The sequence below is a fragment of the Cryptomeria japonica genome, chromosome 6, assembly GCF_030272615.1.
Source record: "Cryptomeria japonica chromosome 6, Sugi_1.0, whole genome shotgun sequence".
NCBI lineage: Eukaryota > Viridiplantae > Streptophyta > Pinopsida > Cupressales > Cupressaceae > Cryptomeria > Cryptomeria japonica.
The window spans coordinates 391,574,031-391,600,643 of record NC_081410.1 but is presented as its reverse complement, the minus strand read 5'-3'; the positions used below and the strand labels follow the sequence as shown (position 1 = coordinate 391,600,643).

Genomic DNA, 26,613 nt, shown 5'->3' with positions numbered 1-26,613 from the left:
ACAAAGTGTTCTTGAGAAAGAAGGTCCTGCTTTTATCAGAAGTCTCATGTAGGGTTTTGAGATGTGCCCATATCTTGGCAGCTGTTTTGCTGGATGGAATCTGAGGGAGCTGATCATCAGCTACAAATAATTTGAGAAGCATCACTACCTCCCGATTATGTTGGTCATATGCAACCTGATCAGGACCAGCTGTAGTTGGACGCTAAGTAGTACCCAAAACCACCGAATCGCTGCCGCGATATTCGAAGATGGTTAGCATCCGCCGCTTCCACGTGCTATAGTTCCGACCATTGAAAAACCGAGAAGGCACGTACTTCGAGGCAAAATGTCGGAGGACCCAGAAAAAATGAAGAGGCATCCAGAAGAGAGCTTGAAAAACCCAGAAAGAATATGCTATCAGAATCTGGATCCGTTGACTCGAAAATCGAGGTACCCAGAAAAAATGGACGATAGCCTAGTTGAGCTCTCGAAAAATCCACCACGAATTTGTGCTCAGAATTTTTTTTTCGACTGAATCTGGAGGGTCAAAACCCTAGCCGAAAGTTAGAAAACGCAAGTTTGACCAAGTTGCAGGTTGCAGAAAAAATGGCGGGTTTGTACTGCGCCGAAAAATGCCGAAAACCCTTGCGAGACAAATGCGCGGGGTCGCCGTGGCAGGCAGAAGACACGGTCCTTAACAACCTCGCCAAGAACAAATTTCGAAAATAGAAGATTTAAAAAAAAAATGGAAAAAATTCTTCACGAATTTTTGTTTGAAAATCTTTTGAAAACAAAAAATTTCTAAAAATCTGCAGCAAAACCAAGAGGCCCAAAAAATCTCAGAAAAGAATTCACAAATTCTTTATTCAGGTTTTGATACCATATTACGAAGTAATTGGTAAAATATTTGCTTAATATCAACAGAGATCTAAGTTACTGGTTCCGGTTCGGATTTGGGTTCGGATTCGGGTACGGGTTCGCGGATTCGGCAAAAAATTTTTTTTTTTGGGTACGGGTACGGGTTCGTCCGTACATATATATATATATTTTAATTTTTTTTAATATATATATATATATATATATATATATATATATATATATATATATATATATATATATATATATATATATATGTTCAAACTTCAAACATCAAAATTATATATGTTCACAGTTCAAACATACAAATATGAAACATCAAACATACAATGTAACTTTCCCATACAATGATACATAGATGATAACAGATAAATCATAAATCAATAAATCATAAATCCATAATTGCCAATGCCAATAAATATTCTGATATTGATATATCATAAATCATAAATGTAATATCATATTCATAATTTGCAAAAAAGATAATATTCAAGTTTCAAGTTTCAAAATGTGAAAATGTCATGACACAATAAAGTATAAAGTTAAACATTCAAATTACAAGCCATCTATGGGATTTAAATTCCATATTCATCTTCATCTGAAGCATCCAACCCAAGCTCACGGTCATCAAGTGGTTCAAATTCAGCATCAATTGAACCAATATCAAATGGAATGCCACTCCCACTAGCTATGTCTCTCTCAAATTCCATAACCGCCTCGTCTATAGAGACTTGGCAAAGTTGTGCAACTGTAGCATCTAAATCAGCACACTCAGGGGCTAGATCCCAATTCCTTGTTACACCCTCACTATATTCAGGGTCCTTATGTGACAACAAACGAAGGTTGGAGTGTATGTAGACCAAATCCTCAACTTTCTTTGCACCCAAACGATTACGTTTGACTGAGTGGATGAAGGAGTATGTACTCCAATTCCGCTCAGCTGAAGAAGAACTTGCAACCTGTTAAAAGTTAAAACATAATTAGAAATTTACAAATTAAAATTATAAAATAAAAAAATGATAGCATCAAATGGAATTGGAAAACTATAAAAATAAAAAATAAAAAGATACATACTTGGGAGTTAAGTTTAATTGCAAGAGGCTGCAAGTAAATGGAGCCTTGACCATGTACATACCACCACTCATCAGCATCCATCCCATATCTAGCATTAAGAGCTACAACATCATGATTTTTTGCAGATACAAATTGGCCAAACTCCCTCATGACAATATTTCTTGTCTCCTCATCTTGATATATCTTTTTAAAGGCAGCCCTATAGCCAGAAGCAACCTCTGCATCTCTATATGGTGGCACCCTCCTTGGTGTTGCAAGCATCTCTGCACTATAAAATTTTGGCGTCAAAGCAAATGCTAAGAGATGTAAGGGGGTGGTCATCTTGTTCCAACGGTCAACAACAATTTTCTGCACAACTTTGAAAAATGTTTCCGTTGGGTCATTTTCTTTTCTATTTATTACTTCTTTTATTTTTTCCACCATGCAATCCATGCCATCATAAATCTCGCCCAAACATGGGCGATCAGTATCAGCATACCTGATCATGCTCATGATGGGCTCAGTGAAATTCAAAACATATTCCACATCATCCCACCATTTCTCACTAAGGATCAATGCTCTTACTTTTAGAGCTCTTTCTGTGTGGGATTGCTTCCATACACTCCACAAGCTGTTGATGACCATAGAACTCAAGGCGTCTCGCACCTTCAGAAGTCGTCTTAAGACGAGCGTGTGAGATGCAAATCGTGTTTCAGCAACCTAACATGACATAACAAAATACACAACATATATCAAATGCAAGTCTATAAAAAATACAAATTTAAAACTAAAAAATTAAAAAATAAAATTTAAAATTAGTAATTATAAATTACCTTCAACAACTCCAACTTGGAGAAGGTCCTGAAAATGGCTTGTGACATATGATGATTAGTCACAAACATTTGAATCTCCTCGCCCTCCGCATATAGTTTTTTCACCCAATCAATTTGTGTGCCAAGCTTTTGCATGATTAAATTGAGTGAGTGTATTGCGCATGGTGTCCAAAAGATGTGACCATATGTAGCCTCCACTATAGTCCCTGCTGCCCTACAATTTTTAGCATTGTCAGTTACAACTTGGACAACATTTTGAGGCCCCACCATGTCAATGCATTCTATCAAGATATTGGCAATGAAACTTGCATCTTTCACTTGCCCCTCACAATCCACTGCTTTCAAAAACATTGCCCCTTTAGGACACACTGCTATAACATTGATCAATGGCCTATTTTTACAATCTTTCCATCCATCAGAAACAATGGTCACACCTGTTTCCTGCCATGTATCTTTGATGACCTTCAACTGTAACTCTATGGATGCTTTCTCCTTTGCCAATAAGGTGGTTCTCACCTTTTCATACCCTGGACAAACATAATCAGAAGGTGTATTGCAAAGAGTATGCACCATGTCCCGAAAGTAAGGTGATCTAACAAGGTTGAAAGGAAGCCCATTGCCATAAAGGCAACGTGCAATTTTGGAATCTGCAATCTCTCTCAGTTCATTTTTGAAGGCAAAATCCAATGGGCCTCTTTTCCGTGAAGCCACAACATTCTGATTCTCTACTGCATCAACTGGTGGGTTTTGCATGAAAGGATGTGAACTAGCTGGTCTTGTGGAGCGCATGCTACTAGAAGGCCTCTTAGACATTGAGCTTTGATGGACAAGAGGATGATCAGTGTTTGCTTTGCCACTTCTCCTATCAGCTTCCTCTTGTTCTCTAATATATCCCAAAACTAGAGCTTTTGGCAGCCCCTTGCCATCTGATCCCTTACAAAATTTTATTCCACGCCCAGGGATGAAACAAAGGTGGCCTTTCACTCGATAGTATGAGCTGGTATACTCAGTGCCACAATGGTTGCATTGCCAAACAAAACCCCCACCACCAGACACTGGCTTGATCATTGTTGTATAATGCCAAAGTGGTGAATCTTGATCAATTTTAAAGGGGGTATTTTCATTTCGGACATTTGCAACTGAACTAGAGCTTGCACTTGCACTTCCAGTTCCAGCCATTATGTATGATTATATGAATAGTGCACCTAAAATGAAAAGAGAATGCACAACATTATTGAAAAAAATTATTAAAATTTTGGTATTATAACCCCATACTATGCATACAAAGTGTAAAAAAATATACAAGACTTCTTTAAAAAAAATTAAAAAAACTTTAAAAAACTTTAAAAAAAAATTTAAAAATTTGAAAAAAACTTGGAAAAATTCTTGAAAACTTGAAAAAAATTCAGATTCACTTACCTTTAATGGCTAAATCTTTCTTCTCCAGTGATTCCTATGCCTTTGATGCGTGTCTCACACTTTTGTAGTCGTCACCTTCGAAGAAAAATACAAAAATTAAGAACCCTGATTGTAGAGAAAAAATCTTCAAAAATGCAAGTAGAATAGGTTGAATGCATGTTTTGATGCATGAAATGCATTATAGAGGGGCGGATTAGGGTTTAGATGTATTTAGAAGATTAAAAATATTGTTTTTTTATTGTTTTTAAATGCTTTCTAACCCGTGGGCCCCGTTTTTGGGAACCCACGGGCTTGGGTTCACCCGGGTCCTCCTGGGTTCACCCGGGTCCTCCTGGGTTCGCCCTGGGTCCCCCCCGGGTCCTGCCCAGGCGGCTGGGCAGGACCCGGGGGGGACCCAGGGCGAACCGGACCAGGACCAGGACCGGGCACGGACCAGGACCGGGCACGGACCAGGACCGGGCACGGACCAGGACCAGGACCCAGGCAAAAAAGGGGAGAACCGGTATCATAGACAGAGATCAATAGATCTTTATATACAAGAAGAAAGACGATGTTTCCTTAGGAAAAGATTGTGAAGAATAGAAACATTCTATTCTAGCTAACAGTTAACTAAGTATTTACAGAATATTACAGTAGATAACCATTAACAATAAATAAAAACTATCTATTATCGTAATATTTATCATTTACTCCATACTACACAAGTGATTGTCTTCACACACATCATACTTCCAATAACTTTCTTGCATTTTCAATCGCTTATTTATATATCTTCTTAAGACTTGCTTCTTCAAAAAGTCATGCCTCTCAAACAAACCAGTCACATTTCTTCAAGTTGTTTCATTTCATAAATCACGCCTCTCCATTATAACTGTTGTTTATATTAATTGTATTTTTTAACATTGCTTTTGTTTATTGAATGAAGTCTTAATAACTCGCCGCTATTTAAGTGCTCTCATATATAATTAAAGCATTCTTTTTGAATCACTTAATCGCTGTTTAGAAAAAAATAGCTGACGACCTGTTCGTAGTAACACTTCATAATCATAATGGCACTTCACAATATTATCTGTTTGCCTTAACATGAAATTCCTTACAACCTGAGTAAGATCGTGCTTTTTTAACTACTGTATTTCATAATCTCTTCATATTGTTTATGTTTGATTGATACTTTACTTGGATGAATTGCTGCCATTATATATCATGATTTTGGTAGACTAACTAATCGCCACCTTTGCCTTATAACTTTCACTTCTCTTGCAATGAGTCAACCATAATGATTTGACTAATTCATTCGCTTGTCTTTCAAGGAGAATCTCTTCTTAACAAAATTGTGATTTCCGATTTATTATCATCGGTGCTTTTTCTTTTATAATCATTGTTCCAAACTCAAACTTCATCATCCGTGCATAGACTGTATTCTTTATAGAATCCGTGGCAACAATATTAGAGTCATCGCCATCTATGTGGATAGGAACATAATTGGAATGAAGAGACGTATTAACATTTTCACACTCATAAACATTATAAAGTTTGCCATCGGGCTGTCTGTAGTCACCTTTATATAATTCCTTCTAATCACAGTAGATAAACTGATAATGATGAATTCCTTTATTGCTGTCTTCTCAACTGTCTTTAATCATCTTAATTATTGCCTCTTATTTTTGCTGATTAATGTTGATCACTATCTTTGTCAATGTAATAATTAGCGCTGCATTCAATATCTCTTCAATGTAATTGACTTTGGAACACATCGCATCTTTGTATGATGCTCTCGCTGCTCATTCTCTGCAAGTCGCTGATTGCTATATTTCTTTCTTTCATGAAGTCGCATCATTTAGACACCCATCGGGTTTTTGCCTTTAACATATGTTCAGCGATATCATTTAGAACCAGTCTTTTTTAACATCTGTTCACATGTAATATATAATTCGTATCCCTTAATGAAGTCGCTCTAAATTAGTGTTTAACAAATATGTGCTGTCTGATTGTATTCTTCAGTCAAAAGATGTCTTTGATGATGTGAAAGGTAGCCTGGCACGTCGACTTCACTAGACTCTTCATATGCACCAGAGTATCGCCCCTTTCTCCTTCATATGAATTGAACCTTCAATGCTGAATTGTCTGAATCACTGATCAATATTAATGTTCACCAATTCTTTGTCTTACTTTATAAAAGTCACTTGGTTTGATCATCGCTGTTATCTTGATACTCTCTAGTTGCTATTCTTGACATAATCAAGATCACTAATAAGAGCGATGTGATGTCTTACTGAATCACAATCATCCAATGAAAATCCTGTTTGGAGGTCTTTGAATATAAATATTAGTTGCTTCTACAATAACATTAATTATTGTTATAATTAACATTGCCTTCTTATAAGATGATTTCTGCATAATAAACTCTGTATTTGAACTTCTAACGTTCTCTGGATTCTCTGTTCTATTTCATATTAGATCTGCTCATTGGCCATATCTCAATACTCAGACAGGTATGATTGTTGTCCTCCTTAACCACTCCTCAATTTCTTCTTAATGTCTCTTTGAATATTACACACTAGCCATTTACTATTCTTAATGTTGCTTTTGTTCTTAATGCTCTTTCTCCATCAAGCCTATGTATTGGCAAGCTTAGCTACAAGTTTCTTTACAGTTCTATTTATATATACTTCCAGCTATAACATATAACTCCAACCAAATGCAATCTTAATGCACTATACTCTCAAGTGTTCTATTAATCTGAACAATTGTAGACCAATAACATTAATGACAATCTTAACATTAATGATAGAAATCTAATTAATATCAATGGCAATACTTTCCATACAACAATGAATCCCTTTGACATCAATGACAACTATTCCAATAGTACTCGCTTCTAGAAGAAAGCTGGATTAGTTAGTTGTTCATTTCTTGTTGGTCCAATCTGGATAACTACAATAGTTTGCTCTAATTAGTTTTTTTTTGAATTATCTTGGCCATTGATCTTAAATCAATCCAGGCTGTTGCTTTGTAATAAGTGTGCCTATATAAACCCCGCCCCATTTCATTTATTTCATATGGGAGACTTTGGAGAAATTGTTGTCGTGATACTTCTTAAGTGCAAAGATATAATTTATTGTTCAATTGTTGGTGAATCTTATCTACTTTTGCAAGTTAGCATGGTTTCTTTACTCTCATCAGAGTAGGATTTTATTTTCAAGTTATTAACTTGAATGAAGGATTTGATAGAAATTGCTCAATGTGGAATTGCGTGTTCATACTTTTGACGGTTGGATGATTTTCAATTGTCATGCAAAGTTAGTCTGAACCAATACTTAGAAATTTAACTTCTATTACTTCATTCATTTTTCAAAATGTTGGTGAATGGAAGCAATATGAAAATCTTTTGAAATTCCGCAGAAGATTGCACCGTTTTTGCTTAGTTGTTGAATTTGACGAAGGTAGAATTGGTTTTAATTCTGCATTTGCAATTTCCGTTTCTTAAGTTCATAGGAATAGTTTAGGGTTAGAATTATCTTCCTCAACCCTATCTCTTGCCTTTTTTTTTGCAAATCCAAGTAGAAGTAGAATTTATTGAAAAGTGTCCCAAAAAAAATAGGTGAGTCAAAAACTAGTAAAATCTTTAGATTGATTGATCTCCTGAACAATTGTGTAAGTCCCCCTTGAAATACCAACATATCACCTTGAACCAACTGAGATTATTCGCATGAATCTGGAACCTTGGAGTCGTCTTTGTGATCACACTGTCAATTTGTTTAGCACATAGAGGCTTTTAATCAAGAGTGAATAGGATGTCTTTTGGTATTTTATTTTGAGTTGCATATGCATAAAAACACACCAACAGTACCTCTATTCCCTTTCACTCATCAATGACCCCACAAGCTGGCAGGACTAAAGCTCTAATACCATTGTATTATCTGTGGCCAATTCATAATAGATTTTCTTTGGCTTCCAAGGTCTCTCCTTTTAACGTACAAATTTAAATAATAGATCACAAAAAATTATATATATAGATCAATCACGAAATTAAACCAGACAATGGCATAGCATATGTGTTAATGCATGATAGCTTCGGTAAGATAAATGATTGAATGAGAGATAAATGAAGTCTCTCATTCAATCATTTATCCTATCGATTAAACCATTAAGAAAAACTTCAAGCTATTCTATTTGATGATTATTTCTCATCGATAACGATGGCATATTGATAATCAACAATAGTTATCTAATTAATCATCTATCCCGATCTATATCAGATTTGTTCTCAACAAGTGATTATTATATAACTATCGGGTGGCATAGTAATACACCGATCAATGATTAATGAATATAACCATTAGTTAAGTGATCAGTGTCGGTTAACATAGACACCGATTCACTTCAGTTACTTCGCAATACCAAACGCCATCATTAATACCGATTGGCATATCGGTTAAACATGTTAATATGTTACGTAAGTCCCAATTAATATCGAGTTGGAAAATATGTCATATGTTATGTGATCACCGATTAATATCGGGTTGGCAAATATGTTATATGATCACCGATTAATATCGGGCTGACAAATATGTTTAACACCGGTTGATATTATATACCAAAGGGTGCGATCAAGTAGTGTCTTGATCGGTCATGTCCATAAGACATGACCGGTCAAGGCACTGCTTGATCCTCCCCTCTCATATATATATATCATATGGCATATGAGAATTGGATATAGAAATCAATAAATGCTCCTCTCACCTGCCATACAAAAGAAGATAATCAGATTTATCATATAAATACACAATACATAGATCAAGAAAATTATAACTAGAATATATCTTGCATATTGAATTGAGAATTGAACATCATTTACAATATGATTTATAGGAACCAATGTCTTTGATTTATTATCAGAGAATTTTAGGAATACAACTTTTCAAACAGAACTAGCTTACAACGTCTCATTCATTTCCATTCCTCATAATGCTTCTACTGGCAATATAGAATGATATTTGGCTTTGGGAGTCACCAACTTATCCTTCCACAATCTCAAGCTGCACCTCGATATGCAAATATCAGTAGCTAGCTTCCTATAATTTGGAGCTTAGGTATATTACGATTTGTTTGAGCTCATAGCATAGCCATATGTTGTTGGATGCATTTATAAATTCTATAAAGCATTCAACAACATACCCCAATAAACTGAAATAAATTACTTAGTTACCGAGTTTGGCCCCCTACCCCCTGGTCTTGGTTTGGTCCGGTCCGAGTCCAAGGCTGTGGTCCGATCTGACTATGGTTTGGACAGGGTACATTTTCCATAGGTCAGGTTCGAGCCAAAACAGACTTGGGCGGACCCGGGTAGACCCAAGTTGACCCGGGCGGACCAAGGAGGACCCAGGTCGAACTCAGGCGGCCGACCGACCCAAAACATGTTTTTTTTTTGCAAAATTTGATATTTTTTTGAAATCCGCCTCTTAAAAAGTGAAAATTAAACCCTAAAAGTGACTTTTAAAACATAAACTTGGCTCATTTCTCCTCATTTGTGTTGCAAACAAAAGTTTTTGGCTAGCAGGTTGAAGAAAGGGTGAACAAAGTTTGGTTTCCAAAATCAAATAGGAGTTGAAGACTGATTTTTAAAGCTTCAACAAGTGTTGCAGCATCATTTCCACACATTTGCAAGCTCCCATTGGCTGCAAGATGAATATGCAAAGCAGAGACTGAATTCCAAAGGAAATTGTTGTCAAGCATAAGAATGATATTACATTTGTGATCATGACTGACAAATGCTATATGGAAGCAGTGGTGCCTAGAAAAGTTTGGGTCCCTTCGTTCGGATATGAGGCGACTCCTGAAAAGCTAGAAGGTGCAGCCAAAGTTCTTCTGGAGAATCCGGTTGATGAATCTCAAGAACGCTTTGGGACTGCAGATGAAAAATCTTTACAGGTCCGTTTGGAGCACTCCAAGAAGGATCGTGAAAAGAAGGTGAAGAAAAGTAATTCAAGAATCCATGGACCAAGTGAAGCTGGTTAAGGAGGAAATTTCTGAAGTTAGACGTTTTGGAAGGCTTGGTGCATCCGGAGCATCTAAGGTTGCTCAGAAGGAACTTCCATCGTTCAGTTCTCTAAAGAAGAAAATTGAAATTAAAAGGAAGACCATAGTCCTTGAATTTGAAGAAGAGGAGGATGCAGAGCAGTACCGGATGCAAAAAGCAAGTCAAGAAGCCACTTGATGCAAAAAGCTTATGTGAATCCCTTGCATAGGGCACAAGCCCAAAAAGAGGTAGGCAATCTGTTCACTGAGGCTAGTGCTAAGGATCAAAATAGTATAATTAAAGCCTTTGTGTTGTACTGTGTCAAGTATGATGTTGTACTTGATCAATTTAGAAACATTATTCCAAATGAATTGTATGATGAGTTGATAAGGATCAGGTAAATTGCTAGAGAAGAGAAACAAACCATTAAAGATCATATATTAGAGTTAGTCGGTTCAGCTCTTTCACATGATAACAAGGCTACTCCTATTGAGGCGTGCAAGACTAAATTGAGAACTAAGAAGACTCGAGATAGTCTCATGCTAGGAGAAGCCAATGCCAAAGAAAAACTTAAGAACGAGATCATGGAAACTGTAATGTCAGTTGCTAAGAACCTTTGTCTATTCCCTTCTGTTGATTTCGGTACCTCTATTGGTATGCCTGAGAATGTGCCAGTTCTATTAACGCCCTTGAAGTTAATTGATCTGAATTCGATGATGAATTCGTTACAATACTAGGTAAGCGGAAACCTGCAAGTATTGTTCAACAAAATAGACAATTGCCAGAACTCGGAAAGCCAGAGTTGTACGCATCAAAAGTCATATAACATTATCCAGGACCGAGTTTTAAACATCACACGGAATTCGATTAGTCTCTGTAATCCAATAGATTCGAAAATGAAGAGTCTAAGCAAAAATAAAATAACAAACAAATTTTCAAAAAAACTAGGAATTTAGGTACCCCAACTTGGCAGGGCCATAACTTCCAGCTCACAGCTCGGAATTCGAAAAGGCTTACACCGTTGGAAAGGTCTCGAAGAGAACCAATTTCGGTCCCTTAACACAATGGCCTGTGGCTTATCGAGTTAAGGGACTGGCGACACTTTCGACCCCAAATTCCGCTCCGAAGACCTCCGAAAATGCGATTTACTAAAATGTAGAAAATACCGAAAAATTAGATTTTCGGTATTTTCCAATTTCATCACTTTGAGCTTGTTTTGGATCTGTCTCGGAAGCCTTTGGATCATTAATCCAACTGATAATCTTATTAGTGACCGAGTAGATGATGAGTCTGTCATGGACAATACTATGGATAATGTTATGGACAGTGGTATGGATATTCCTAGAACCTCGAGTTTCCTCTGATTAACTCTGAGTCCGATAAAGGCAAAAGGCAAAGAGGTTGAAGGTTCTGTTGGCAATCAAGTGTCTGATAAGCCGGAAAGGACTGAACTTGAATCCAATATTCATAATCCAGAAAAAAGAATCTAGCGTGCAGGTATCTATAATTGGTGCTAGTTTTGGTTCATCTGAAGATGCTCGGAAGAAAATATTTTCTGCCCCTTTAATTCTTCCTCCTATCACCTCATCCATGCAATCAGTTGATTTTTCTAATGTTGATCCGCTTCAAAAGCTTGAGATTGGAGAAGCATTTATTACGTATGCAAGGCAGGACTTTTGAAAGAGGGACAAGATTGTTGAGGATTTGTTGGCAACACTCCATGCTGCAATGCTTGAGTGTCAATTAAATCCGGACACTCCAAACGCAAAGAAATGCAAGATGTTAATCAGTTCTTGGGGTAGTCACGCAAAGAAATAAAGAGAGCAGTATTAAAAGGATAAAGCTAATGACAGAGAAAAACTCTTGTAGGATTTCAAAGCTAAATGTGATTTGGCACGTCGTCAACTTTCACAGCTTGTTTCTCTAGCCCAGTCCTATTTAAAAAATGGTGACATACTATTTGCTTTTAGTCTTCAGTGGCCGGATGCCACCAAAAGTATCAAAGATGAAATGAACATCATTGAAGATAAGATCTGGCAAGCACATGCTAATTTCAAACGGTCTAAGAACTTGTTTGGCTTCGGAAGACCCAAGATTGAGGAATTCAATGAGAGGTACTACAAATTGCAGTAGCAAAGGGATAACATCATTCTTTCCTTAGGCAAACTGAGAGATTTGAGCAATGAAAGTGTTTCCTTCATGAACATAGCCCCCTCCCGAGCCACTCAGTTGACATACTCTGTTCCCGACTCTATTCAAGAGTCAAAGCAGTTGCATGCATCTTGGTTGGTACACATTGAGTTTTTGTCAAAATCTATTTCTCATTGGGATACGCACAAGGATGCTTGGACCGCTCATGCTCAGAATCTCAAGTAGTCTTCTAGTTGACAATGGTTGTCCCTTTAGGGGTATTTTCAGTTTTATTTATTTTTGCACTATTTCTAACCTCTTTTTGACCCTTTGTCATTGTTGCCAAAGGGGGAGTAGTGTTATGTTATTTCATGCAAAAATTTCATACAGTTGGTATTTCGGTTATTATTGTATAACTTTATATTGCCATCAATGACAAAGGGGGAGATTGTTGGCCTATTGTCATTGTTGTCATTGATGTCATGGATGTTATGTTTAATCTGGCATGTATTTATGTGGTTCAATCTAGAAGTTTGCTTCATATATGCAATATTTCTTTATTATGTAATGTATGTATGCACAACTTCAAGGTCCGGTATTTACTTTTACCATAAGTTGTTTTTGGGTCTGGTCCCATCCCGATGCGATGAGAGCAGATTTCCTCAAGATGATTTAGATTTTGTCCTATCCGAATATGTTGGAAGCATGTTCTACTTGTTGGTTAACGACTCATGATGGAAGACGACACCGCATGAAGATAGTTTGATTATTGTAGCATGTGGATAAGGACGGTCTCACCCCTTCCGATTGAGCCGACTTGTCAGTAAGATCGATGTAGATATATATATTTCCATCAGCATTGTGTGTTAGAGATATGGTTGTTGAAAGACATCTATTTTGTGTACTATATGTATATGCGAAAAGACTGTGGATGTAAATATTAGTGCGCAAAATGAAGTACAGTGAATGAATGAGACAACTGGTGTACTTCAAAGGAACTGCAACTTATGCATATGTCAGATGCAACTACAACAGTTCAAATTTTGTATATCCCATTATTCGGTAGTAAGCCTTTTGTATTCTGGTAGTGAGCCAAACCTTGTACTGTGTAACCAGTTACATATTGCATCATTCTTAAGAGAACTCTCTCTCCGTGGTTTTTCCCATATTGGGTTTTCCACGTATAAAATCCGGTGTTGTGTTGTGTGTCTATTTCGTTTACTGCATTTAAATTATGTTATGTGATTGGTTAATTATAAGTTTTAATAAGTTCAATGGAATACTGATTCACCCCTCCCCTCTCAGTATTCGAGATATTCAACATATATTGCAACTACTCATGCCTATAAGTAGTTCATTTGCGATTTTAGATTGCATTTGGATGTGGGGCTAAGTTAGAGAGCTATTAGAGTTTATTGTAATAGTCAAAGTGCCACTAGTATGGAAAATAACTTATCCTTTCAAGCATAAATGAATCATATTGATGTTCAATACTATTTTGTTTGAGAAATGGTAGAGGATGGAAGGGTGATGTTGGAGAGAGTTGATATTTTGCAAAATGTCATAGATGCTTTGATGAAGTTGGCAATCTCAAAGAAGTTAAGGTGGTGCTACAAATCTATGAGCCTCTCAGCCTCTAGTAGTTAGACGACAGTGATGTAGTTTCCCTTATGCTCTAATAAGGCATATGCCAAATGAGAATATTGGGAAAAGTGTCAAAAACTTGCATCCTAATGTTTTTATTTATCATTTTTTGTATTTATTTATAATTGTCTTCACATGGGAAATGGGGCAGCTCGCTATTAGATGGCATTAATGGCCATGTGTTGTATATTGTAAGATTTGTGTATAATTTTTAAGAGTGGCTAATGCTTATGATGTGGAAGAGCATCTCATGACATTTTGAGATGTGAGAATTATGATAGGCTCTAACACATAATAGCATGTAAGAGGAAAGTTAGAATGGAATCTTTAGCAGCATATGATAGTCAATGACATTTATCATGGAATATCTTTGAGATAGCATTTGAACTTGCATCTTTCAAAGAAACACAAAATGGAACAAATTTGTAGTAAAACCAAAGAAACGGGACTCGGACTCGGACTCGGCTCGGGCTCGGCTCGGACTCGGCTGGACTCGGGAAAGTGAAAAACTCTAGAAATTTAGAGATTTTTAAAGATTTAAAACTTGTTTCATGCACCCTTTATTGAATACACCTTAATGACACAATAGCATCATCAAACTCACCTCATTTGATTACATACACAATTATACATCAATCATATAAGCATAAACGAAAATTGTAGCTGAAGGAAATAACAAACATAGATATATAAATATTGTCAAATGTATACAATATTACAAAATTCATGGAATAGAAAATCCATGTCATCATATGATCATCATCAAATGTTCCACACAAATACCAAACGTAAATACAACTACAAGCCTATGGCTCAGAGGAGCGTGCACCCTCTGGCCCCACCCCCCTGCGAAGGCGTCTAAGGTAGGTCCTGGATGATTCAACAGCCATAGCCACTTCTCGTGACACCATGCTATACTCACCAACATCAGGAACATCTGTGTCACTATCAGTATCTGCCTTTGAATCTCATGTCTCTGCTTGTGCTCTCCGCTCCTCCTCTGCCATGGCTACAAGCCTCAGCCTCTATATCTACTTGGTCGATCCAATTAGTGTCATCATCACTAATGACAAACGTAGGATTTGTCTCAATGGCCCACTCTGCATCAGGATCAACCTCATCTAGAATGATAGGAGAGATGTCAGCTAATGCATTCTTTCTCATTCTCAGGCGAAGGTTGTAGTGAACAAAGACGAGATCATTCATCTTCTCCATAGATAATCTATTGCACCGCTTGGAGTGTATGTGCTCAAACATACTCTCAATTGCACTCACAACCAGATGCGGTGCATGGTTGTCTCAAGATGTGAATGGCCAACTTCTGAATATTTGGTGTCATTGGGCCAAAAAAGCTCCATCAATTATCTGAGTTTGAAATGAGAAAAATAAATAAAATCAGTCTCACTCATAAACTCATTTAATACAATAAAACCAAAATTAAGCCTTACAATTTATTTTTACCTGGCATCATAGTTGTCCTACTTTCTTTGGCGATAGGACGAGAGAGGGTCTCCCCTTGTGCATTTGAGAACAATTGTAGCTCTCGAATAAGCTTTGTCTGAGTAGTACCAACAGGTGCCATCTTCTCCATGATCGAGTATAGTCCATTAAGGACCTCCACATCAGCCTTGAAAGAAGAAATAAAATGGAATGCCGGATTCAGATAATAGGTTGCTGCATGGATGGGCCTATGAAGTTGATGATGCCATCTCCTATCAATGATCTCCCAAATGGGACCATACTTGCTCTCATCTCCTTCATAGATGGATTTGATGCCCTCCTTCGCCCTATCCATGCCCTCATATATGTAGCCCATTGCGGGCTTTTCTCCATCCGCAACTCTCAACAAAACCACAGGGCTTAACAAATTGCAAAATTGAAAATTTTGTTTAATTTAGAAAAATGAGCAAATAAGAGAATATGATGAATAAGTTATAAAACAAAAAGTTAAATTGTAGAATTTATAAAAAATTTACCTTCACTATCTCATCACAAGGGACCCAAAAGTCTCGCTCATCAAAAATGCAGTTTGCCATATCTTTCCTTGCAGGGTTGGTAGCATAGGATGAGGAAGACCACTCCTCACCAACAATCATATGTCTCAAGGCCGACTTACAGCGAAGCATGGACTGCAATGTGATGAAGTTTGTGGCAAATCTTGTGATTCTTGGACGAGCTAAGTCCTTCTGCTTTGTGTACTGTCTCATAAGAGCCAACACCCATGAATGATTATATACAAATTTGCACACATTCTCGCCCTTTCTACACATCTCTTGACCCATGGGAGTTTTCCAATATCCTCCAACATGAGGTCAATGCAATGGGCAGCACATGGAGTCCAAACTATAGATGGGTGCCTCTCCATCAATAGTCTACCTGCAGCAACATAATTTGTTGCATTGTAATTAATGAAGTTACAAAATAGTAATTAATTTGCAAACAAAATTTGCTGCATTGTCGCTCACCACCTGTACCTTGTTCTCCTCACCCACCTCATCAATCACCTCCTCTATCTGCTCACATAGGTAGGTGGCATTTTTGCAATGGGCGGAGGCATCAATGGACTTGATGAAAATGGTGCCCCCTGAAATAAAAAAATAAAGCAAGATCAATGATCATTCAATAAATCATTAAATAAAAAATAAATAATTAATGACTAAATGAAACTAAAACTAATCAATCACTTGCGGAAGAAACAAGAAAATTAAGGAGAGTTCTATTTCTCCTATCCGTCCAACCATCAATCATGATGGTGCAACCTTTAGTGCTCTATATCTGGCGTTGTTCACCTAATTCCTTCTTCACATCATTCACCAATTGAGTCAAAATGGATCCCCTCAAATCAGACTCAGAAGGGGCTTTGAGCCCCGCCTCGCATATGGTAAGGGCATCAACCATTTCTTGCCAATAAGGAGACCTGTCACAAATAAATTAAATGAGATAAGTTAAGTATGTACTATGTAGTATGTATGAGAAAAAATAAAACGATGAATCAAAGTATAAAAATTAAAACAATCAAACATAAAACATTCACCTGGCTGTAAAGAATGGAACACTGTCGCAGACCCAAAACCTGCCAACTGCCATTTTAGTGGCATCATGGACCTCCTTGTTCCAACCCATGCTCTCAAGCGACTCTTGGGACCCAAGAGTAGTGCGAGTTACAAAGAAGGTATCCAACCTAGATTTATGAATCCTAGGTCTCCCACTACAACTACTAGTGCTAGGAACATGAGAAGTGGCAGTGGCACTACCACTTACAGCAGTAGAAGCGAAAGCACCAACACCAACAGTAGCAAACTAAGTGGGACGATATGGAGGTAAGGAAGAAGGGCGTCCAATACAACCTAACTATGTCCCTCTTCCTAAAGTTGCTTCTCTCCCAATGGCCGCTCGATCCTCCTTTTGCTTTTTTTTCCTTGCAATTTCCTCAACCATTACATAACAATCACGTACGGCCTTAGGGAGTGCTTTTAGGCATGGTTCGGCATCATGTCCACGCACACCAGAAATATGGTATTTCAATCTATATATGTCTTCGTGGAATATTGTTTTGCGAAATGTACATTTTGTTTGCGCTTTTCCTTGCCTTGGAAAATCCTCATGATATTTCCAAGTAGGGTCCTTTCTAATGGGGGGTCTAGAAGCTGAAGTAGACATTGTAGGATAGTTTTGTGAAACTTGAAGTTGAGGCAAATAAGAAAGTGAAGTTTGCTGCAGTAAAACATTACAAATACAAAATGAAATTAATACATACATTCAAAAAAACAAAGGTAGGGTTTGTAAATTTGTTTTTTAAAAAAATTGTAGGGTTTGTCAAACCTTTTGAAATTTTTTTTTTTACAAACCCTACATAGTACAACTACATACTACATGCTACATACAAACATACAAAAGATTTTGGAAGAAAATGTAAAACTTTCAAAATAAATGAATAGAAAATGGAATTTTTGCATACAAGAAACAAAAAAATCTTCAAAAAAACAATCTTACCTCTTACAACAAGCTTGAAATGAGCTGCAAACTTTTCCTATCCAACTCTTGATGCACCAAATCCAAACACAATGCAGCCCCAATGTGATAAATTGAAAAAAGCTTGAGCTTCCTCGCTGGTTTTTCTTCTATGCACCCTTGTTTTTTTTCCCAACTCACTTTACTCCTATTTTTGCAAGTGAATGAAATGAAGTTCACTTTTAGGGGTTAGAGATAAATACCCAAATAAAAAGAAGTTGAAAAAGCTTTTTAAAATGTTTACCAAATAAAAAGAAGTTGAAAAAGCTTTTTAAAATGTTTATTTTTGGTTTTTTTTTGGGCCTTGCCGCCGGCCGAGTTTGAGGCTCGAGATTCACCGAGTTTGGTGAGTTTATGCCAAACTCAGCTGAGCCCAAGTCCGAGCTCTAGAGACTCGGCGAGCATGTCTCGGGCTCGGACTCGCCGAGTTTGGCGAGTTTAAGGCGATTTTCTAATCTTTGAGTAAAACTACTCTTCAAATAACAATGAGAAGGTTTTTGTAGACTAAAAACTAATTTAAAACTGAACAAGATGTACTTGCAATGTACAATCTTTACAATGTTTTTGGGGATGGTTCATGTTCAAGTTGAATAAATTTTACATATTATCTTTGGGTTCATCTAGTGTAAAAGGTTGAGACAATCTTTCAACACAGAATAGAATTTGATATTTTTTTATTGAAACTAAATTCTATAACTATGTGCTTGTTTACTCAACTAAAAAGAGAGACTACACAAAACAAATACACCTAAGGATTCATTCTCCGAATGTCATATACTAAACACAACCTTTGCAGTTAAAGCTACAAGAGACCAACCCTACAATTACTGCAATACAAAACTTTCAATAATTAAGTGATATATAGCTCATAATTTTATTCTAATATATAAGATATCACACTTAAATAGTAATATAAAAACAATTAGATTTTGCCCCATTGTATCAGAAACCTTTTGGCTAATTTTAAGATATATTGAGCGGTTGGCTATCCAGCCAGCATTATTATGTTTTTAATCTAGTAAAGAATGGACTTGTGACTTTGTTTCAAGAGTTCGAAAAAGATGTCTTCTTGTAGCATCTTCAGCTATATTATCATTTTTTGCAATGGTATAATGTAATGTCCCCACTTTGAAATAGAATTTAATAATAATAATAAAATTAAAATACAAAAGAATAAAAATAAAATAAAAATAAAAATATAAAAGAATATAATTAAAATTTAATTAAGGTAATGAAAGGTCAAAAGACACGGAATGAAAAGTTGAGACTCCCTCAAACATGAGATATAAAAGGGAGAAGAGAACCTCAATTGAGAGGGGGAGATATGGAGAATGGAAGAAGGAAGGGAGCATGTAAATGAAGGAAAGATTGATGGAAGAAGAAAAGGAATGGGAAGTAGATGAGGAAGTTGCTCTTTCAAATGGCAGAAATTATGAAAGGTTGCACTCTTTCAAAAGGGTACTAATTGTGAAAGGTTGTGTCTCTTGCTAAAGGGCATACATGATGAAGAGCTGTGACCTCCCCCTCACATTAGGAGATATAAAGGGAAGAAGCTTCATTTGAGGAAGGGATCAAAGGGAGATCGGTTTGGAGGATAATATATTATTTTCAAAGACAGCTATGAAAGGTGCTGACTCAATTCTTATGAAAGGTGGTGCCTCAATCCCTATGAAAGAGAGTGACTCTTTCACCAATAAAGGAGAGATCATTCCAAGCATGCCTCACTCAATCATCACTCATCTCTCATGGATCCACAAAAGCAATCATCAATTATCAAATCAAGCAAACAATCCATCAGAAAATCATACTATCAAATCAGCATTCATTCAATCACCAATATGTGAAACCAGCATTCATTACTTCATCACTCTTCAATCACCTAATCAACCATCGCTTAATCATCACCCACCGATACTTCAAGTCAGACAATCAAAGGAAAGCATTCAATCAATCAATCATTCATACAAGTACCATTCATTCAACAACAATACATCAATCATCAAGTGGTCATTGGTCTATCAATTGACATGATTTGGGAATACTGTACAAATAATACATGTGGCTACTGTTATACATATCTACATTGTTATTCTTGCTACGATGAAGTGTATGCATATTTTTAAACTTTCACCCAAACTACTGTTCTGTTATGGACGGGAGGTAGGGTATATGAGTAGAGCAAGAGGCTTAAGGGTCCATTTGAGTTGGGTAACCCTAGGTGGGGTTGGGTGTCATTCCATGCTCCTAGGCTTGGTGGACATTCTCGAGGTGTCTTATGGGATCTTCCAGGGTGCTTCATAATGTGGATAGGTTAAGCTAAGGGAATTCTGCATGTACATTATGAATATTATTGAATTGATTAGAATCCTATTTTTAACATTGTTGAGCTACATGTTTATTTATCTTGTGATAACTAACCTGGTTGCAGGCCCTAAATCAAGATACTAAGTTGACAATTTACATTCCCGAGCATAATCCAAACCATATTTGAGAATTCTAGAGCATATTGAGTAAAGTGCAATAGGGGACATTACATATAATCACTTTTTCTTTCTTATGGAATTGCTAATAGTCCATTTCCTTTATCTGCACTAAGCACAATTCTCGGAAAGAGTGAACTATTCGGGATGTATGTAAAAGAAGGTTCACAATCCATTGTTTTGTCACTGTGGCCTTCCATTTGTTTAAGGAGAGAATGAACATCATGAATCCAAGATCCATAGTATGCACTGATTATTGTTTTGTCAGACATCCTTTTCACATCTGACAGGCCCTCAACACAAAGATAATCTCCAGAAGGTATATTATTCATCTGCTGTGACGTTTTGATCATCCAATGACTGCTTTTGTACACCTAGAATCGTTGCATACTTCTTGGCAATTTGTGATCCATGTTGAATTGTTAAGGTACATTTGGAGCATCCATGTCTTATACTTCTTTCGTTACTAAATTTTCTGAAATCTGTTTATTGACTGAATTGTAGACTCCATTTTCAAACGGGTGATTTGCATGAGTTCATTCTAGCTTTTTATTATACAAATTGTCAGCTTTTTCTGGCGCAGTCTTCCTTGCCTTGTCTTTTCATGTTTTCTTATGAGTTCCACTTCTTTCCTTGATGAACCATAGAGTTTAGAGGTTGACTGGGCGATTTACCTAGGAACCATTATGTGAGTTGGCCGTAGTTTTCAGAAAATTCAAACTATATGAAATGCACACCAAGCATCCTCGTCTATTTTTATCATACCGATGGGCGACCTAGTCAATTTGTTTGTCTTCTTCTTGTGATGTCTCTGCTGACTATATGAAAAGCGTACCAACCATCCTTGTCTACTTTTATCATACCCATGGCCGTAGTTTGCTGAGGGAGTTTGCATTTCTCATTGGTAGCTGACCCGTTTTCTCCTTCTAATCCAGCGGCCTGCTTAAAATGATGACTGGGCGTTTGAGATTTTAATTTTTCTTGTCTTTTTCCATGCCTTCGACAAATATTCTGCTCCTTTTTTTAGCTTGCTGACTGGGCGCGATTTATTCTCTTCCTCGTCATTTTCAGGAAAGACAAGGCAATTTCGCTGTGCTCACCTCTCAACTTTTCTTAGGTGCGATTGTCCTACCTTGACTGTTGTTTTCAAAATAATGCAAAATATTCGAAAAATATGGCGCGTTATTTATAGGGTGCAATCAGGCTTGGAATTTGAGGATCATCCCCTCCTATGATGCGAAAATTTTATGACGGTATGATTATATAGCTGCTTTTCAATTGACGTTTTGAAATATGTAAATAGTCCCCCAAAATAAATTGTTCAATTGATCCAAATCTATATAAATACCTCTTAAATCAGCCGTCCTTAATTATTTTGTGTGGGTTGATATCTAATCATCTTTATAGTAGCACATTAATTTTCTGTACATTATCTAAGTTTAAAGTTACAATTAGATTCATTGTTACTTTTGATTTGAGTATGTTCTACAGGGGGCATGTCAATAGATTCAACTATCTAATTTATTTATTTATCTATTGTCAGATTGTATGTTGATTAATTTAATATCAATGTATTTATCACATTTTATTTATGGACCATGTAATGAGATTCTTGTTAGAGTCATTTGGTTTAATCTCAAGAACTAGGATTGTGGATGCTTGGAATGAAAAATAAATGAATGTATTATAAGCAAAACTAAAACTCGGGTGATCCATTTAATGTCAAAGAAGTTTTTATTTTTTATTTTTTATTTATTTTTATTTGACTGGGTGGGGTATGGTTTGTATTGTTTAGTAAGCACACATGGACAATCAATTTTATTCATAGGAAAATATTATATTTCTTTATGGACTGTTAGACAATGACTATTAAAATTTGGAACAAAGTATAAAATGAGTTATAACTCTAACTTAATCTATAACATTTAAAAAAAAAGTTTTTTAATTTAATATAATTTTAATTTAAAATTCTTATGAATTATTAATTGATACTATTAAAATTAAAATTAATATTTAAAATTAAAACTCAAAATTTTAAAAAGAAAGATTGATTAAAGCCTGTCATTTTTTAAAAAGATTTATTCTATCTATTTAGCATTCTAGATGCACATTTGAACCTTTTGTCTATTATAATATTGATTTTTCAATTAATTAATGAATAAGATCAAATGTACATCCAAAGTGTTGAATATATATTCCCACTTATTGATTCCTTACTAATTGTGCAAACAAACTCACTCCTGTCTATAATTTTGAATATAATTTAAAAGAAAATTAATAATCTATTAAGTGCAAACAAGTACAAACTAAAGAATTTGTGATCAATTAGGAAAGGGTTCCATACAGCTGTTTACTTTTTTTTTGGCTAGCAGCTACTGCCCAAGTTATTTAAGTACTATTTTTGGAGTTTCATAAATTAATAATCTATTAAGTGCAAACAAGTACAAAATAAAGAATTTGTGATCAATTAGAAAAGGGTTCCATACAGCTGTTTAAATTTTTTTTGGCTAGCAGCTACTGCCCAAGTTATTTAAATACTATTTTTGGAGTTTCATAAATATATAACTTTTCTACTTATTTTGAAGCAGTCATTTTAATTTTTTATTAATAGTACTAATAATAATTCATGTAATTAAAGTTTGAGAAAAAAAATAGAAAGAAAATATTAAAAAAAAGGTAAAACAATTTGTAAAGTCATGGCACATATTTGACTATGCAGTTGCTGATATTCCCAGCAACTTATTTATCACAGTTTATTTGCAATTCCTAAATAATAGCTAGTCCACTAAAATTAAAAAAAGATTTTAGATCATTCTTTCTCTTTGTTTGGGAACACTCCATCTGCAGAAGACAAACGCATGAAAACATGGGTGATAATCTTGAGATCGTCATTTTGATTGATCATGCTAACCAAGGTTTCGTTTTGCAGGGATTGAATGAAAGCTTAAAGAATACGCGGCAAATCAAATTTCCTAAAAGAAAGCATATAGATTTGGAAGAAGATTGCTATGAAACCAATCGGAGGGTAAAGCTCAAAGGAAGTATGTCTTCCGGATTGGTTGGATTTGGGGTTCCCGGTCACCACGTGGATAGATGCCGGAAGCTAAAAGATTTTTCGCAAGGCCCGCCCTATTTCTACTTTGAGAACGTTTACATTACACCGAAGGGTGTCTGGGAAGAAATCTCCAGATTTTTTCACAATATTGAACCCGAATTTGTGGATTCGAAGTTCTTTTCAGTTTCTAGTAGAAAGCGTGGGTACGTGCACAACCTGCCTATCGACAACCGCGTTCAGCTTTATCCACTGCCACCGATGACAATCAAAGAGGCGTTTCCTGAAAAACAAAAGTTTTGGCCATCATGGGATGAGAGAACTAAACTTAACTGCATAAATACAGTGGCAGCAAGTGCTCCGTTATGTCTTAGACTTAGGGATATTGTCAACCTTTGTAATGGACAACCCACCCCTGAAGAGCGGGATATGGTACTTTTACAATGTAAAAAGTGGAACTTGGTATGGGCCAATCCAGATCAGCTGGCTCCGCTCGAACCTCATGACATGGAGCTTGTGTTAGGATATGATAAGGACCACACACGTGTCTGTGGTAGGACAGAGCGTATACGATCCCTTGGAAATGCTTTTCAGGTAGAAACTGTAGGATACCATCTTTCTGTTTTGAAGCCTCTTTATCCAAAGGGGATCAAGGTCCTTTCTCTCTTCTCTGGAATTGGGGGTGCAGAAGTTGCTTTGCATCGTTTGGGTATACCACTCAATTATGTTGTATCTGCAGAAATTTGCAAAGTAAACAGGCTTATCCTCAGAAGCTGGTGGGAAAAAACACATCAAAAGGGTAAATTGATTGAGGTGGGGGATGTGAAGAATCTGACAAAAGAAAGACTTGATGAAATGATTAATTCAATTGGAGGTTTTGATCTCATAATAGGGGGAAGCCCCTGTAATAATCTGACAGGCAGCAACAGGTGCACAAGGCATGGGCTAGCTGGAGAGCAATCTTCTCTTTTCTATGAATTTCCAAGGATTGTGAAGTACGTAAGGGGTGCAATGCGTTCGAAGCTGACTTGACACAGTAATATCATTATCAAAGATGCAACAGATTCTTACAATTTTGTCGTACAGCGACCCTCTGCAGTCACTTATTTCAAATCCAGCAAGCAGATGTTTGGGGGTCTTCAAAATCTACTCTTAAGAGTTTCTGTAACAATGTTTGAGTACTTGTTTCACTGCTTGTATTTGACATTATATATTAATCTAGTGGATGTTATATGTGCAATGACCTTGAAACCTCATCTCTAGACCTTGTTACAATTAGTATATATATCAGAATAGCTTTTTTTTTGGTATGTTCGATATAATTATTGCATGTAGCTTCTCTGTGAAGCAACCCTTTTTCCTATTCTGGGTCTCATGACATGTTTGTCCAGTTCGCTCCTTTTAAGCTTTGCAGCTCAGATCTGGAGAGATCTAAGCAGGATTGCCTCGTCAAGTCATCTCAAACACCACCTTAACATTCCGACATCCATAAGTGTGGAATCTTGTAAACAATATTTTTTGAATTTGATAATGCATCTATCATAATAAACTATACAAAAGAGTTGGCTGTGCCCAACTAGACCTCACATCAATACTCCAAACTCAAGAACTTTGAGCGAAACTGGAAGCTTATTGATGCATTTCTTTCTCAAGGTCAAAACCAGATGACCATCTTTTAGGAACAAACTATTCTTACCAAGGAACCATGACTCATCCAAAAGGGTGCACATATAGTTGTGGTGGTTCATGAAGGAGATTAGAAGGAAGCCCTTCAACAAATCAACAATTTCAACGTGACTTTTCATTTGCATTATGACCACTTTTTAAACACATCAATATTTAGACATGCTGTCAAGAATTTTTTTTAACGTTTTAACGTGTCAACAAAACTTTCAACGATAAGTAGATTTGGACCTTTTAGAGATAACTTCAAATCTGTTGGTATGAAAGTCGATCAGGTAACTACATACAAAATATAAAAAATTATTTAAAATATCATATATTTATTTTTTATTCAACCAAAAAGAGATTTGTAAGGTTCATATTTTTATTATAATGAATGCAATCGTTGTTCACATTTAAAACATTTAATATTTGAAATATGTTTTATGAAGATACGCAGTAGAGAATTGACATATATGAATCTTATGTCAATATTTTGATATGACATAAACTATACACACTCTTTCTACAAAATATAAGATAACATAAGCTATTATAAATGTCTATATATAAAATAGTTGCATATCAATTAGCCCAAATATAAAAGGAACTCTTATTCATAAAATAAGATTGTGACACATATACATAATCCTTTTATATATTATTCAGTCAAAACAAGTTGCTTATTCCATATTTAAACACCAACCTAGCATCTTCAAGTTATTTACACCATGAATGTTTTCAGCATAACATCAAATATGTAAGGCTCACTCTTCAAGCCAACAAAAAAATTGAGAGGATAAAAGTTAACAAGAACAAAAAAATACATTCAATTTTTTTTCCATAATTCAAATACTTTTAATTCTTTCATTCATTCCTCTATACTATAGGTTTCAATCCTAACTTCACGACATTGATCAATGAAATGATGCAACATAGTTGAACATTAACCAATCAAATAAAAGTGCGCAAACTATTAACAATTTGTTTGTTGGATTACATAACTATAAATATATCTTGTTCTCTACCAGCTTTTTTCTACAATCATCTTTAGTTTTTGTTTACAAGATGTTATAGTTTTTCTAGTGTGCTATCTACTATAATATCATTAAAAATATACTATATTGTTTCTAATTTGCTATCTAACACAGCATTATAAACTATAATATACTTGTCACAACATTATCAACTATAAGTTTATATTATACGTGTCACATCATTATCAACTACACATTTTATAATACACGACATAATTTCATTCCATTTCCATTTCCTTAATTTCATGATAGGAGTTGCATTGTATTGTTTCATATGTGTTGATAAATAGGAGTTGCATTTTGTTATTTTGTGTGTTACCAAAGTTTAAAATAGAGTGTTAATTAGCTTCCTCAGAAATAGTGTTAATTAGCTTCCTTAGAAGCCGAGTCCTCGTCTTCTGCAAGCTCCATGGTTTCC

General features: G+C 35.9%; 2 protein-coding genes across 14 annotated transcripts in view; one reads left to right on the top strand and one right to left on the bottom strand.

Annotated features, from left to right (window-relative positions):
* LOC131038301 (DNA (cytosine-5)-methyltransferase DRM2) overlaps positions 1-24,806 on the top strand; it is a 149,780-nt gene extending 124,974 nt beyond the window's left edge. For 12 of the 13 annotated variants that reach the window (XM_057970647.2, XM_057970654.1, XM_057970655.1 and 9 more), the window contains one exon: positions 23,374-24,806. In XM_057970647.2, coding sequence (XP_057826630.1) covers positions 23,374-24,528 — 1,155 coding nt within the window. In that variant the 3' untranslated portion in view covers positions 24,529-24,806. Of the gene's footprint in view, positions 1-6,161; positions 6,539-23,373 lie in introns of those variants that run through there. The other variant, XM_057970661.2, reaches the window with a different exon arrangement.
* On the bottom strand, positions 1,332-2,510 carry LOC131038303 (uncharacterized). The gene is made up of 2 exons (XM_057970662.2): positions 1,930-2,510; positions 1,332-1,814 (listed from the first exon to the last, which is right to left on the bottom strand). The coding sequence occupies exons 1-2, from the start codon at positions 2,419-2,421 to the stop codon at positions 1,431-1,433; spliced, it is 876 nt and encodes a 291-aa protein (XP_057826645.1). The 5' UTR covers positions 2,422-2,510; the 3' UTR covers positions 1,332-1,430.
* Positions 24,807-26,613: the final 1,807 nt, after the last annotated feature.